Consider the following 14486-nt stretch of genomic DNA (forward strand, 5'->3'; position numbering starts at 1 on the left):
GTATGTTAAAATGAGCAACTGTGTCAACAACGTGATGATATGTTTATGTTGATTTTTGTGCCCAAAGTTGCCAAATCTGATAAAGGATTTAAAACAAAGTCATACCTTTGGGTCAAGCTTCGGATCTAAAACAAACAACTAATTACATAAAAGTTGTATTTTTTATGATAATCTAAGCTCCACTTTTTCATGACAATGAAATTCTTACACATTACTTGGTGATGGTCCATTATGGCTTTAAATAACACTCCAATAATATAGACCATCTTCTCCACCATCTGCACTTTCCAATTTGTGATAAGATTGGAATAGATGAGAATAGCATGCAAAACAAACATTTTTACCCGGGCTGACAGGAAATCTTGTCAATCAGATAAACAAACTGGCACAATGCCATTGAGTGTCAATAGATGGTCCATATTAACGTAATGCAGAATAAACCTTATTGCTAGGACCATTTCAACCTGGTTATCATCCTTTATATGTTCTTATAATATCAACTTAGCAAAAAAGAGAACGTTTAAAAAAAGAACAAAAAAGTTGAATGTAACTCTCCAACACAAGTTTCAGTTCTTGAATCACCCCCTTGTGGTCACAGGCTGCATTTCTTATTGGCTGCCCTGCGTTTGAAGTTTTCAATACAAATCAAACTTCACTTTTTCTGTATTTCATTCTGTATTTTTTCTTGGAATTCATCAGGTAACTTTTACATTTTTTAAGACCATGTTCTTTAAATTGACCTTCACACATTAGGCAGTCCGGAGTATCCAGATCCCTGCATGGACTCTGAGAATATTCATGCAGCAGGCTCTATGATAAAAATCCATTCAGCACGAGCCAGGCCAGCCAGCTAATTTGTCTATGATACATTCACACCCAAGTGATTGACTAACTGCAGTGGTTAGATCCACACAAAACTACAACAGATGGAAGGTTTAAAGTCAAAGCGCTTTAACTCACTTTAATCGTACATCCCCTTCCGCAACAATCCAGCTATTACAAGGAGTTAGCTCACTCATCTTCCTCTTTTGGGATGTTCTGGCTATTGCATGACACCACTCGTTTTATGTATTGGATAATGGACCTGATCTTGGCTGATTGTCTGTATAAAAGCCTGCGGTTCTCCCAGAGTTGGTGGGACGGCAGCTGGGCCAGACATCTGCTCTCAGCTGCAGCTCGGCCAACAGATGGGACAGGTGATAAGCCTAAGTCAGCACTCTCCAGAACCCGAGCAGAAGCCCCTCACGGCTCGTGTTTAGCTAACATTAAACTCATCCGGCCTCAGCTTCCTATTTAACAAAAACACCCTGAGCCTCAACTTGCTATCTGACTTTTTATTTGCTGGAAAAAACATTAGAGCTTGTGAAAGAATAACTCTTCTCGCCTGTCTTCCTGCTCTGCAGCGAGGCCAAATGTGACCATTAAAGCAGAGATGGTACAACGAGGAGGGAGTGACTTCTGGGTGGTCTCCTGTATTTCGTCTGGAGGGAGACCTGATACCGAAATCTCCTTGGCTTTGAACAGAGAAGAGGAGCAACAGAGGGAGGACAGCACAGACTCAGACACACAAACAAGCTCGGTCCTTCTCCCTGCAGATCTGTATGAGGGACACAATGTCACCTGTTTGTTTGACCACCCCAAATTTAAACAGAGAGTGTCACGAGTCATAACCCTGCCATCTTTTTGTGAGTATCATTAGTGGATCACATTCAAACTACTCCTCTGAAAAGCTTTCAGAAAAAAATAGATGTGCTTTTTCCATCTCTATCTGCAGATATATCAGGAGTTCATCTGTTGTACTCAGAGCTGCAAAGCAACTATGATAACTCTTTAGAGCTGCGGGAAGGACAGAGTGATATAGTCATCAGCCTGCAGGTCACTGGGAATGTGCCACGTTACAATGTTACCTGCAAAAAGTAAGTTCACACAGAAAGCCTGTACTGCCAACAAGACATGACAGTTTTTTTTAGGAAGTGAATGTGGAAAAAAAAGCTAGTGAAATGCAAAATTAAAAAACGTTTTCACTTCCATGTCTGGATTGGCACCTCCTAGGTACTCTCCCTTTATGAGCACCTGAGATCCTCAGGCAAAACTTTATAAGCTGCTCCAAAGTCACAGCTGTTATGGCCTCCAGACTGTGGGGTTTATTCTTAAATCACTGCTTTTATCCATGCTTGATTTTGATTTTTACTTATTAACTCGTGTGCTTTGCGTTTGTTTTACATCCACACTTAAAGATCTTCTTGCATTGAGTCATTGCTTCTGACTTCATTCTGTCTTCAGAGTCATTATTTCTGTCACTCTTAACATTCTGTATGTAGGTGAGCCTGATTTAAAATCTGAGAACTTCTAATGATTGTGTTTGTTCCACTTTTTTTCTGTTTTGGTTCGTTGAGTTCATTTATATCATTTAGCTTTAAAAAAAAGTGTTTCAGAGCCAAGCCAGGTACTGCTTTTTATTTTCTCATGTATGTATTTTGAAACGACATGCAGGTCCTGAAAAGGATGTGGTAGCACGCTAAGTGGCACCAGACCACAAGATATATACTGCAGGAACCAGATTTAAATATGTTTCCTGATCCAAAAAACACTTTTTTTATGCTGCAAAAAAGTGAAGTATGAATGTCTCTTTGTTTGCTTGTTTTTGATTGTAGAGACGATGGACCCTTGCCTGATGGCGTGGAGATCATTGGCAGTAGCCTCGCACTTCAGGGACCTCTGGAGCAGCAGCATGCCGGTGTCTTTGAATGTTTCTTCTCCTATCACCAACTTCAAGCTAATCTGACGTTTAATGTCACGGTTAAACCTCCGGTTACAGAGCCAAGTGGGTCAAACACGTAGAATATATTTCTTTAAAGATTTTCATGCGACATCCCGCACCGTCTGACTATAAAATAATGATGTAGAACCTTCTCTCTCCTCGCCCTCCCTCTTAAGTTCCTCCTGCTGTACGAGTTGATGTGCAGACTAAAGATGGACGCCGGGTGATTGAGTGCTCAGCAGCTGATGCTGTTCCTGCAGCCAACATGTCCTGGCTCCTACCGGAGGGTGTGTCTGGAGTCTCTTGGTTCAATTTCACTTCTCATAATGGAAGCCACTCAGTCAGAGGAGTTTTACTCCTCCCTGCCTGCTCGCCCCGGGAGCTCTCTGCAGAGTGTGTGATAAATCACCCTGCGTTCAAGGAGCCACAAAACAGAAGTATAACACTCCCTCTTTGCGGTATGTTCAGCAAATCGAGCAATGGTTGATTTTGTCTAAGTAGCTGACATATTTTCAAATGTAAGAGCTCCATAGATTTAATCTTCTTTGGTTTCTTTCCCACGCAGCTCACCCAAACATCACCATCAACTCCAGCACTGAGTGGAAAAACGGTGACAAGTACATGAATGTAGACTGCTCTGTGGACAGTGTAGCTACTGCAGCATCCATAACCTGGCATGTCGGAGCCACTGAGAGCAGCATCAGTCCTCTCTCAGAGACTTTAGTACACTCTGATGGTTCTGTATCTTTCCGTAGCTCCGTGCACTTCATGTCCTCTTTGTATTCTGGTCACAATTTGACCTGCATGGTGGAGCATCCGAGCCTGGAGGCAGCAGAAAAAAGAACAATACGCATTCTTGTGCACAGTACGTTTCTTCTTGCTTTCACACATTTCTCTCTCTGACTCACACAGCGGCTCATCCTCCTTCCTGTCATCCCTTGTTTTTTTTCAGAAGCCCCTCAGCTGAGTGTGTCGGTGGTGAGACAGCAGGACTCTCTGCTCTGGCTGGCCGTGTGTGACTGCAGAGGGGAGGGTGACGGGGCAAACCTCGCCTGGCTTCTTCCCGAAAATGCCAAAGAGCAAACATCCCTGCACTCTGAGTCTGAAGGCCGAATCCTGAAAGCAAGGCTGACTTATCAGTTTGCTTTGGCCCCTCACGAGGGGCAGAACCTGACATGTGTGTATCAATTCAAACACGGAGCCGCAGAGAAGACCATTCACATCCCCAGATACTGTGAGTTTTAAAACAAACAATAATCTTAAGATGAACACCTGCACTCTTCTGAAATATGTTATTGGTTCATAGATCCAAAGATATAAGGTTCATCTTTAACTGACTTTCCTGCAGATATTTCCTCTTTAAGAGTCCTAAACCGCACGACCCCTCTGCAGAGCCGCTACGGAGGTGAACCCGTCGTAAACAGACTTGCTCTCCAGGAAAATCATCAAAACCAGAGAGTACTGCTGCAAGTCGAAGGCAACGTGCCAGAGTACAACCTCAACTGTAAAAGGTGGTGTACCCTCTTACCAGCTTTCTCGTCATCACGAGGAAACATCTGCACAGGGTGCTCTCTGTACAAACACACTGATAGGAGGAGCAAACACACAGCCAGAGTATTTCTGTAACATAGATGTTACCAAATCTGGAAAATGACTGCATTCATTTCCCTGTAGAGTAGACCCTTCTGTAGTTTTCAAACCACTTCACACGACTGACACATTCACCCTGTCGTGCACACATATGGACTATTAACATGCAGGCTGCCATACAAGGTACAGACCTGCTCATGTTACAGCAATGGCCACGCCTGCAGGTGAAATTTGGGATTTAATGTTGTGCTGAAGGACACTTGTGTATGTGTATACCACAAGAAGATATTTAAAGATATGATTTAAAGATATTTGCATGCATGTATGAGTAAACCTACTTCGCAGTAAATCTGATTCCGATTCTGACATCAAAATTGCAACGGCCAGGGATGGAACCACCATTTTTTTTTGGGTTTAATGCAATGTATGAACCGCTGAACCAAACCAGCTTCTAATTAACAAATGCTGATAAAGGTGCTCAACATGCCTTCTTGTTGCGTATTCCAGTAACATTTTACAAAAATGAAACTTCCAAGAAGTTGAGAAGTGGTGATAAAAACACATGAAGCTTCATATTTGTTGTGCAATTTGAAGGATTTGTGTCTTCAGTAGGAACAGATGAGCTTGGTGTTGAGTGCCACAAGTTGAGAACAGATGTCAGAAACTCACATGGCAGGTTTCTTTTGGGGGGGAAGTCACAAGTCATTTGTTCTTAAAAAGAGGAAAGATAACACATTTCAGCCGTTTCCTATTTTGAATAAAGTGAACTTGTTTTTCAGGAGTGATGGCTTAGTTGTCCAAATGAATGGGGCTGCTATGGTTTTCCCATCAGAGCTGACGGAGCAGGATGAAGGTTTGTACACCTGCCGGGCTTCGTTTTATCACCACACAGCCTCAGTCAACATCCAAGTCGAGGTCGCGTGCCAGGACAAACAGTTAGGTGAGTCATTTTCCTTACTTTCAGGGGAAAAAAGTGATCTGTTCCTCGATAAACTTTGATCACATCAACATTCATTATATATGACATGAGTTCTTGCTGACAGCTTTTGCAATGTTTCTATGTTTGTGTTGCAGCGCTGGTGATCATGATCTGCCTCTCTTCAGCCTTGGCCATTGTTCTCATCCTTGTGGTCACCCTCTGGGTGTGCTGGTGAGTTAAATGCGTCAGCAGATGACACGTTAAAGCTCAACAGGTGATGTGTTGATGGGCAAATGAGGGCACGCTCTGCCAGTGTCGTACGAGACGAGACAAACAGGATGTGCGGATCATTAAACCAACTAACCAAAACCCCAATACAATGCAGTTTGTCATAAACAGGAAGAAATGTGGTGTGGAACAGACAGGTGTCTGTTCCACACCACAGACAGTGTGTAGACAGGTAGAAATGGTTTGTAGACATAAGCTATTCTCTTGTTTCCTGCTCTGACTGCAGGCTGCTTTGAGCCAGCCTGTTATTGCCAGAGCATCGCTGCAGAAACAGAGGCTAAAAGTTCAAAAAGTCCACATCTTCAGAAGTTATTAGCGTAATGAAATTCAAGATGACATTCATCAATGACAAAAAAAATCCCCAAATCCAGCTCTTAATCTTATTACGGCCGTGAGTCACTCGTCTTTTATCACTGATGTGAGATGTCTGTCACAATCCCAGAAGTGCTTATGGTTTCTACCGGCAGAAGTCTGCACATTTCCACGCTCAGTGCCAAATGGAACTTCTCTCAGGAATGTTAGTCAGTCTCAGATCAGGTCTCTGTGTGAGTAAAGCTGCACAGTCTGCTGAAGAAGCTTTTTCAAAAGCTCTTCCTTTGTGGTCAGAACATTTGGTCAAGGTGCCATTGGGTGAGCCCCGGTCCCGTTATCCCTCGCTCTGTTGGGAGGGTCCTGTCAGGCTAATTTGGGAAGGTCAATCACATAGCGTACACAAGAAAACATGACTCCCCAGGAGAAAAGCTATTTTAGGACGGCGTCACCCTCTTCCACACCCCCCCCCTCCTGCAGCACTGGGGACACTTGGTGTCAGCAGCGGGTCTTCAATGAGATGATGTCACTGAGGTCATAAATGTACAGAGTGATCCGCTGATTCTGACATCACAGATCAATGAGGAGGACTCGGGTCATCACTACATACAGTATGTCCATTGAAATTCCTGTCCCATAATAATGCCAATACATCCGCCAACTTGTCCTTCTAGCTTACTAAAGGTCAGATTGGGCCACAGTGCCATCTAGTGGTGGTGTTCAGCATTTAAAAAAAAACAGTTTTTTAAATTATTAATGAAATGTTTTTTTGTTTTCCAGCAAAACAAATGACGTGCCAAATCATAAGGTAAGATACAGCTAACATACATTTTTATGAATAAGTCGGTGCATCACAAGTTTTACTCTTCCTTGATCTTGTTGTTTTGGCCTTACTGTCATGTATATCTGAAATCAATAGTATCTTAACCAGTTTCTATTTCTCTCCTACGCCTGCATTCACTTTCTCTCTCTTACCCAGAAGCGAGAGTCTCTCTCGGCCTTGACGACTCTGATGCAGGAGCCTTCCTCTCCTGGTGCAAAGAAACCATCAGTGACAGAGAAGGACAGTAAGGAGTACGCTCAACTCATCAGCTACTCCATAGTCATCGATGTCAAGAGTGACGTGTGAAGATTAGAGTTCTTTTGGATGACACATTCATCTTTACATTTTTCACAAGTGAACAAATGAGGGGCTTACTCAAACTGTAGCAACGGCAATTTTTTATTTCTGTATATTTTTCTTTTCATGTGAATATGGCATTAAAAGTTGAAGGATTTTGTTTATGTGATGGAATCTGTTTTTATGTCAACAGTCCAGTTGAATTGGCATTAATCATTTTAAATGCATTATTTTACACTTTTTATGTACGTACTTGAACTTTCTGTTGATATACTGAGCCTCTAATTTTTGATATTTGTGAATAAAAAGTTCCAAGATTGTTGGTTTTCCTTCATTTCTGTTTAGTGTTATTGTTGGCCGTCTAATGACAACAAACAGACTTCCAGATCGAGCAGAGATGACCTGGCTGACACTTCAGCTTCTCACCATCTGCTCTCCTGACGTTCACAGTCACTGTCATCTAAAGCATCAGTGATTTACCATCTGCTGTAAAAATGAGAGTAAACGTATGATACATTCACAGTCTATGAGCCAGAAGAAGATTCATCTTCTACTCATGTCAGGTTGCAGAGTTGTTACACCCTCTTGTGGCAACACACACAACTGAGGGAAGCACGTTTCAGTCATGACACTCAGGGCAATCAAAACCAAAGTATCGCATGTGAAGCTTTGAAAGAGGTTTGAATTAATGTTTTTATGGTGCCATAAAGTTGTTTTTGACTATGTCAGATAAACACAAGCATTAGCACAATTGCTCCAAAGAATACAGTCACAAATCTCCCAAATAAGTATCTGTATTTAATGTCTGATTGTATTTATGTATTCCAACAACACACCTTTCAGGAATATTCCACTGATCATATCTAACCAGGGAGAATGAAAGGAAACATTATTACAGCACATATCATGTACTGAACATTTTACATTTTTTATAAAAAATGTACAACTTCTGCTTTGGCGAGCAGTAAACCAGAGCTGCACATCTAAAGTCAAAGTTAGGAAAATGTCACTTATTGGTGGGGGGGTCACTCTCATGTCACCTCATCTCTTCTTGTAGACACACGGCTTCAGCTCAAGTCCAAACTTCTTCACATTTTCTGGAGCACCTCCTGACTTCACTAACTCAAAGGTGTAGAAGTGAGTGTTCTCTGTGTCCTGATGAAAAAGCCACATGAAGACAATTATTCCTTACTCACGGTCCGTCACTGAGGAGGTGTAATTTTTTTAACAGCAGCTATCAGATACCATGGGGTTACACTTTTTATATCTACTGATCTGTTAGAATAATATTTGTAAACCTCCTCAAGTTCATTTAACAAAGTCTCTTTGTCACTGTATATATATCAGCCAAATAACAGAATATTCTTTACCAACACCACACACACTATCAGAGTGATGCAGTTGTAAGCTTGTCTCCATCTTCTATCAAACTGAGTTCTTTAAAAGGTAAATGAAAGATGAAACATGCATTAACAGTAAATAAAGCTGTTTAAATGTGTTAAACTCAGGTTGTAAAGCTGGAAACAAAAAAACAAGACTTAACTCTGCTTCATCTTCATCAGGGTTCAAAACATTTTAAATCAGCTGTGACATTTTATGGACAAACTTAGTAAATATGTTGAACGTGGATAAATAAGGAAGCCGTATAGATAGATCCAGTTCAATCTTATTTGTGGCCTCACCTTCGACACCATCTTGAATCCCAGGTTTGCCAGTCCAGTTACGAAGCTTCGAACATTCTCGAACCTACTCGCAACTTCCGCTATTTGTAGGACGCCCCTACAAAATAAAGTGCAAAACAAACATGCACTTGTTAAAGTAAGTACACACACAACACTGCATTTCCTGTACTAATCAGTACGACATGTTTTTACCCCATCTTTAAAACCCGGTTGGCCTCTGCTAGAAAATCTGCGAGGTTTGTTCCCATGAGAGAAAGGCAGAACACAGCGATGTCCACCGAGCAGTCAGGAAGAGGAACCTGTAAGACAGAGAGACGGGTTTCATTTTGGAGCAATCACAGCATCAGTATTTATCTAAACAAGCACACCGAAACACCATCACACTCACGTTGGCCATGTCACACACTGTGACAAGCTCGCAGGCTGCTGCCAGGTCGAAGCTGTGCACTTTGTTCTTCACATTGCGTGCGATTTTACAGTCGCCGCAACCGAAGTCAGCGACCACCAGGGAGGGAGGCCTGAAAACAAATGGTACACTCCAATAAACCCGAAGGGAAGAGCAAAACCTTCATGTGAAATCTTAGTTACACTCCACACAAAATAGGACAAACAAGCCAGTGCTGTGTGTGCCAGAGTTTTTCATCGTCTCCCAAACTGCTGACGTTTACAACACGGCCCTCCAACAGCAGCTAAATGAAGCATCCATTAAAGCCCCACACTGAGCATCAGCTCCTGCATTACTCCTCGCTCCTGAGCACGGTCATAGAAAGGATTTACTGTAGACAGCAGATAAACGGGGGAGATAATGGGAGATTTGGACGGAAAACTAAATAATATGTCAATTATAGACAAATGACTTCATTCTTTTTCCTCTAAAGCAGGTTCTGTTATTGGTGTGGACAGAGGCTGAACCTAAACAAGTCAGTCCAGCTCACAGGGGTTTGCAATTCTTCTAACACTGGATTGATAAATGAATTCTAAACCGTGAATAAAACAAATGTTCACATTCACTATTCAAATGTGTGGAATCAGGTCAATTTTAGATGGATATTATACAAAATGTCCTGGATGGGTAACATACATTTTCTCTTTGTGGGAACTGTATGCAGAGAATAAACTAAAATAATTGTAAACAGAAGAAACTCTGGCTTCAGCTAAAGTGAAGATTAGCTAAACCTAGATGCAGTAAATTAAATTAATAGATTAAGACTGTTGAATTACATGTGTATGCGCCATTTCTCCAATGTAATTTTGCATTGTTTTTTTAGTTGTCTTTGTAAGCAGCAGGGGGCAGTGGGCACCGTGCCAAGCACTAAGCCTGAGGGGAACCATTTAAAGTATGCAGGTGTGTCACTGTGAGGTGATGCACCAGGAAGGGGAACAAGTTCTTTATCAGGTCAGGAGATATGACATGAAATGTTTGTTTGTTTGCATGATCATGACCAGACATTGAACTTCTTATTGCCTCTGTATGGACCAACTGGAACGTTGCAGCAGTGGCCGTTTGTTAACCGTAAACCTTTATGTTTTTTGACTAATAGCCATAATAACATGTGAAATTTAAAGTACAGTATCTCACTTTTGACGAATGTATGCGATGATGGCATCCACTGGATTGGCGGGCCACCTCTGAACCTGTGCCGTGTATCCTCTGTGGTAGATCCCGAAGGCCTGCGGGTCCTGTTTGAACATCCGCCTGGCCTCGCCGCTGGTCGTGCTGTACAGAACTTCATTGATGAAGCGGAAGCGAGCCGACTCCAGACGCTCGACCATGCGGGACCTGAGGGAGGCCGAGCGGTCCAGTTTGACATCTGTTTCTGGCGCGGCTGCCTCGTCCTTTTGCTCTGCGGGACTCTCCTGTCGGACTGCTTCCTTGCTGAGCATTTTCCGAAGCTTCTCTCGTCTTAGACTCTGCTCTCTGCTCAGCTCGGGTTTCACTCTTTTTGTGGGTGACTGCGGCTCGTCTGTGATCTCCACCTTGGGTTCAGCAGCTTTTTGTTTTGATTCAGTCGCACCTTTTTCAACCTTGTCGCCCTTTTCTTCTCTGAGTGTCTGTGTTTCTGTTGTACAAGTTATTTCAGCCGGCTCTTCAGTTCGTTTCCTTTTCTGTGCTTTACATTCCTTTTGCTTTTTCTTGGCTGGTGTCTGAGTGACTTTTTCACTTTTGTTGTTGTTGTTGTTGCTGTCTTCTTCCTTTGGTTTGTGTTCCTCTGTAGATTCTGCTTTATTTACTGCCTCCTCAGGATTCTTCTGACTAAATTTATTTTTACATTTCTTCTTGTTTTTCATTTTGTTTCTCCACTGTTGTCTGCTCAGTCTATCTGTGCCCTCTGGTATGTTTACATTTGCTTTGATAGATGTTGTTGTCTCTTCTTTCTTTGTCTGGGCCAACAATGCACGTTTTCCCTTTTGGGCCCCTTTGTGAAATGACAAAACAAAAACATCTTTGAGCTCAATTGTGTGAACTTCAACATTGTTTCTGAGTTGATTAGAGAATTATTAAAACTGTAGAATGATGATGGATTGTGAGCTTTTAACAAGCTTATGACTCACCAGATTTGTTGTCGTTCTTCCTCTTTTTTGCTACGAGTTTCTCCTCTTCATCACTCTGATCTACATCCCCGTTCTCTGCTTGCTCTTTAGTCGACTCTGCTTTTTTTCTCTTTTTCCTTCGTTTCTTCTTCTTCTTCTTGATTGGTGATGGAGCCGCTTCTGTCTCACTGTCGCTGCCCTTCTGATGCTCACTGCTCTTCCAGTCTGGCACTGATCCCAGCGTCTGAAGGGTCCGCAGCAGGCTCTTCTTCCCTACAAGCTTGGCCTGAGGAGGAGATTAAAATGATATATGAAATATTTAAATGTCTTCATTTCTGCACTTTTGATTTTTCTTCGGAAGAGTAACTTCTCTTTAACATTACTTGTGGCGCTGAACATGGTCCTTAACCAAACATATTACGATATTAACAAAAACTGAATGTACTCCGGTCCAAGTATCCTCTTGTATCCACAGTAAACAGCATGTCAGCAGTGACTGTAAAACTCGTGATTTAGTTTGGTTGTATTTCTTGCCTCTTGGAGCCTGCAGACCGAACAGCTGATCAGATCAAGAACATGTATGTGATGCACTGATGTACAGTAGCGCTTATTGCTTAATCAAACTGGCTTGCTTACAGTATAGTATGGCATTGAAAGATGTCTTAATAAAGCATACACCTAGATCATCATGGACTTTTAGTTTTTTTCTTTTCTCGAATAAGCACAATAAGATCAATCTAGCATCAACGCTAGTGTGTCTTAATTAGTAGTATTGACAAGTACCTCATACAACCCCAATTCAAAAATACTTCACTATCACTCTAATGTGCTTTTTTTTAAACTTTTCCTTTTACTCTATTAAGTATTGGTTGGTCTTAGTTATTTAGATGTGTCAAATGCTTTCAGGTTAAACTGTCCCCAGAGATTCTAAAAAATAAGATGTTAAAACTCCTCTCAAGAGTGCCAAACTATCTCAAACCACTTTTGTGAGTAAATTATTAATGCAAAACTGAAAAAGTATTCACATATTTACTCACGTAAAAAGAGCAATATCATGGAAAAAGAATCTTGTATACTACTATTTTAATTTGATTGGAATTATAGTGCATTAGCAAACACATGCACTTATAAGTAATCTCACTCGTTATGCGGTCAGTGTTATTCTATATTACTACATGATCATAAAGAAAGCTTCATTTAGACACACTAAATGTAAGGACCTATTAGATAAGATGACACCACTAATGACTACTTTATATACTTTCGGTAATATCATCTATAGACGTGGGTTATATTCCATTAAGTGTTGCACATTTTATGTAAAAATCCTAATTTGTAAAAATAGGTTGTGTACAGTACATATTATCCAGGAGTGCAATGTTTAAGTATAAAGAAGGGTCAATTGAAATACTCAAACAAGTTATTTACACCAATAAATAAAGTCACGATCAATTTGGTATCCTTGATATTAACAGAATTTTTCTTGCAGCAGTCATTCATTAATTTGTAGATTCATTAATTTGAATCTATCAATCAATCAACCAATTTTTATTAGTATAGCGTCAACTCATAACAAGTGTTATCTCGAGACACTTTACAAAAAGCAGGTAAAATACCTTACTCTTTGTCTGTTAACATTACAAAAGAGCAGGTAAAAAGACCTTACTCATTGTTATGTTACAAAAAGCAGGTAAAAGACCTTACTCATTGTTATGTTACAAAAAGCAGGTAAAAGACCTTACTCATTGCTATGTTACAAAAAGCAGGTAAAAGACCTTACTCATTATGTTACAAAAAGCAAGTAAAAGACCTTACTCATTATGCTACAAAAAGCAGGTAAAAGACCTTACTCATTGTTATGTTACAAAAAGCAGGTAAAAGACCTTACTCATTGTTATGTTACAAAAAGCAGGTAAAAGACCTCACTCATTGTTGTGTTACAGAGGATCTTCATGTACCTTGACATTTGTGCAGCTTGGAGTTTTCTTCTGGGAGGTCCTGAGCACAGTTTCGTTCGGGTCTTGAGCGTCCTGTTCGTCACTCCAGTCTTCTTCTTCAATAAACATATTTTCTCCGTGAACTGCAATGAACAAAACACAGATGTAAGAAACCACTGCAAGAGGTAAAAAGAAAAAACTCTGCCGCTGTCACGTCGTCTCTATCGACACTTATTCGGTACCCACCGGCTCGTCAGTCAAGGTTCAGTCACACGTCACGCCTTCACGCCTTGGTTTTTGACTATGTTTTTATAATAATGTTTTGACTTATGAACATGTCATTACATTCAATAACTGAGAAATACTCTTACGACAAGCAAAAAGCCACGTTGGGTTGTCCCATGCGTGCAGGAAGGGGAGGAAGCAAAACACAACTTCACGCGCACAGTGATGACGCAAGCAAACGAGGGATTTGTGGGACTTGAAGTATTAGACCTGAAGTTTCCACAACGAAAGAAAAAAAGGACTGCAGGAGACAAAAATCCTCAATATTTAAGAGACAATATTTTATTTAAGCTTTTTTTTCATTCATAATTGCAATGATAAATAAAGCTAAACTTTAAATCAGGTCATTGGATATAATGCATTGTTGTCAAATCTAAGTAACATAGTAAACCTAACATATGCATATGTTAAAGGTGCACTGTGGAGTTTTGGTAGAGAAATGTGAAAGTTGGAGAAGTGTACAGATTCTATGGTATATGTTCATAACTCTATACACCAACTGTCCTCATAGGAAACTGTGGTCCCTGTAACACTGTTTGAAGATAAAATGATGTGCGAGAAGTTATGGTGGGGGGGCCCACAACACAGAAACCACAACTCTCCTGGTAGCTTTTTAGCTCCAAACAGAGTTCAGGGACCCAATTTATTCTTTAAGTAAAGTTTATGTATTCAGTTCAGAAAATATAGCACAGAATTGTTTCACTTCTCCAACTTTCAAATTTCTCTTTACCGAAACTCCATAGTGCACCTTTAAAAATGTATTAGTGCATTTCAAAGTCAAAGTCAAAGTCAACTTTATTGTCAATTTCAAAATATGCCAGACATACAGTGGAATCGAAATTGCGTTTGTCTCCGTCCCACGGTGCAATACAACCAAAATAAGGTAAACTAAGATAAAATAAGATAAGGTTAAATAGATAAAATAAAATGAGGTTAAATAGATCAAATAAAATAAGGTAAAATAAGATAAAATAAGATAAGGTAAAATAGATAAAATAAAATGAGGTAAAAATGAGATAAATAATATTTACAGTAATAAATTCTAAATTGTGCAAAAGGTACA

The 14486-nt window shown here is 40.6% G+C and overlaps 2 protein-coding genes across 3 annotated transcripts in view; one reads left to right on the forward strand and one right to left on the reverse strand.

Annotated features, from left to right (window-relative positions):
* Window positions 1-7306, forward strand: part of si:ch211-149e23.4 (uncharacterized) — a 67605-nt gene extending 60299 nt beyond the window's left edge. For both annotated transcript variants that reach the window (XM_065960268.1, XM_065960269.1), the window contains exons 8-18: window positions 1404-1685; window positions 1775-1916; window positions 2655-2824; window positions 2938-3219; window positions 3327-3626; window positions 3714-3995; window positions 4110-4272; window positions 5131-5291; window positions 5426-5501; window positions 6648-6675; window positions 6847-7306. In XM_065960268.1, the coding sequence (XP_065816340.1) occupies window positions 1404-1685; window positions 1775-1916; window positions 2655-2824; window positions 2938-3219; window positions 3327-3626; window positions 3714-3995; window positions 4110-4272; window positions 5131-5291; window positions 5426-5501; window positions 6648-6675; window positions 6847-6996 (2036 nt within the window). In that variant the 3' untranslated portion in view covers window positions 6997-7306. The remainder of the gene's footprint in view (window positions 1-1403; window positions 1686-1774; window positions 1917-2654; window positions 2825-2937; window positions 3220-3326; window positions 3627-3713; window positions 3996-4109; window positions 4273-5130; window positions 5292-5425; window positions 5502-6647; window positions 6676-6846) is intronic.
* Window positions 7307-7765: 459 nt separating this feature from the next.
* On the reverse strand, window positions 7766-13576 carry rrp8 (ribosomal RNA processing 8). The gene is made up of 8 exons (XM_065960270.1): window positions 13385-13576; window positions 13160-13281; window positions 11223-11487; window positions 10249-11086; window positions 9058-9187; window positions 8862-8968; window positions 8670-8766; window positions 7766-8142 (listed from the first exon to the last, which is right to left on the reverse strand). Exons 2-8 carry the CDS (start codon window positions 13265-13267, stop codon window positions 8029-8031), a joined length of 1659 nt encoding a protein of 552 aa, XP_065816342.1. The 5' UTR covers window positions 13268-13281; window positions 13385-13576; the 3' UTR covers window positions 7766-8028.
* Window positions 13577-14486: the final 910 nt, after the last annotated feature.

Source organism: Labrus bergylta, chromosome 11, assembly GCF_963930695.1.
Source record: "Labrus bergylta chromosome 11, fLabBer1.1, whole genome shotgun sequence".
Taxonomy (NCBI): domain Eukaryota; kingdom Metazoa; phylum Chordata; class Actinopteri; order Labriformes; family Labridae; genus Labrus; species Labrus bergylta.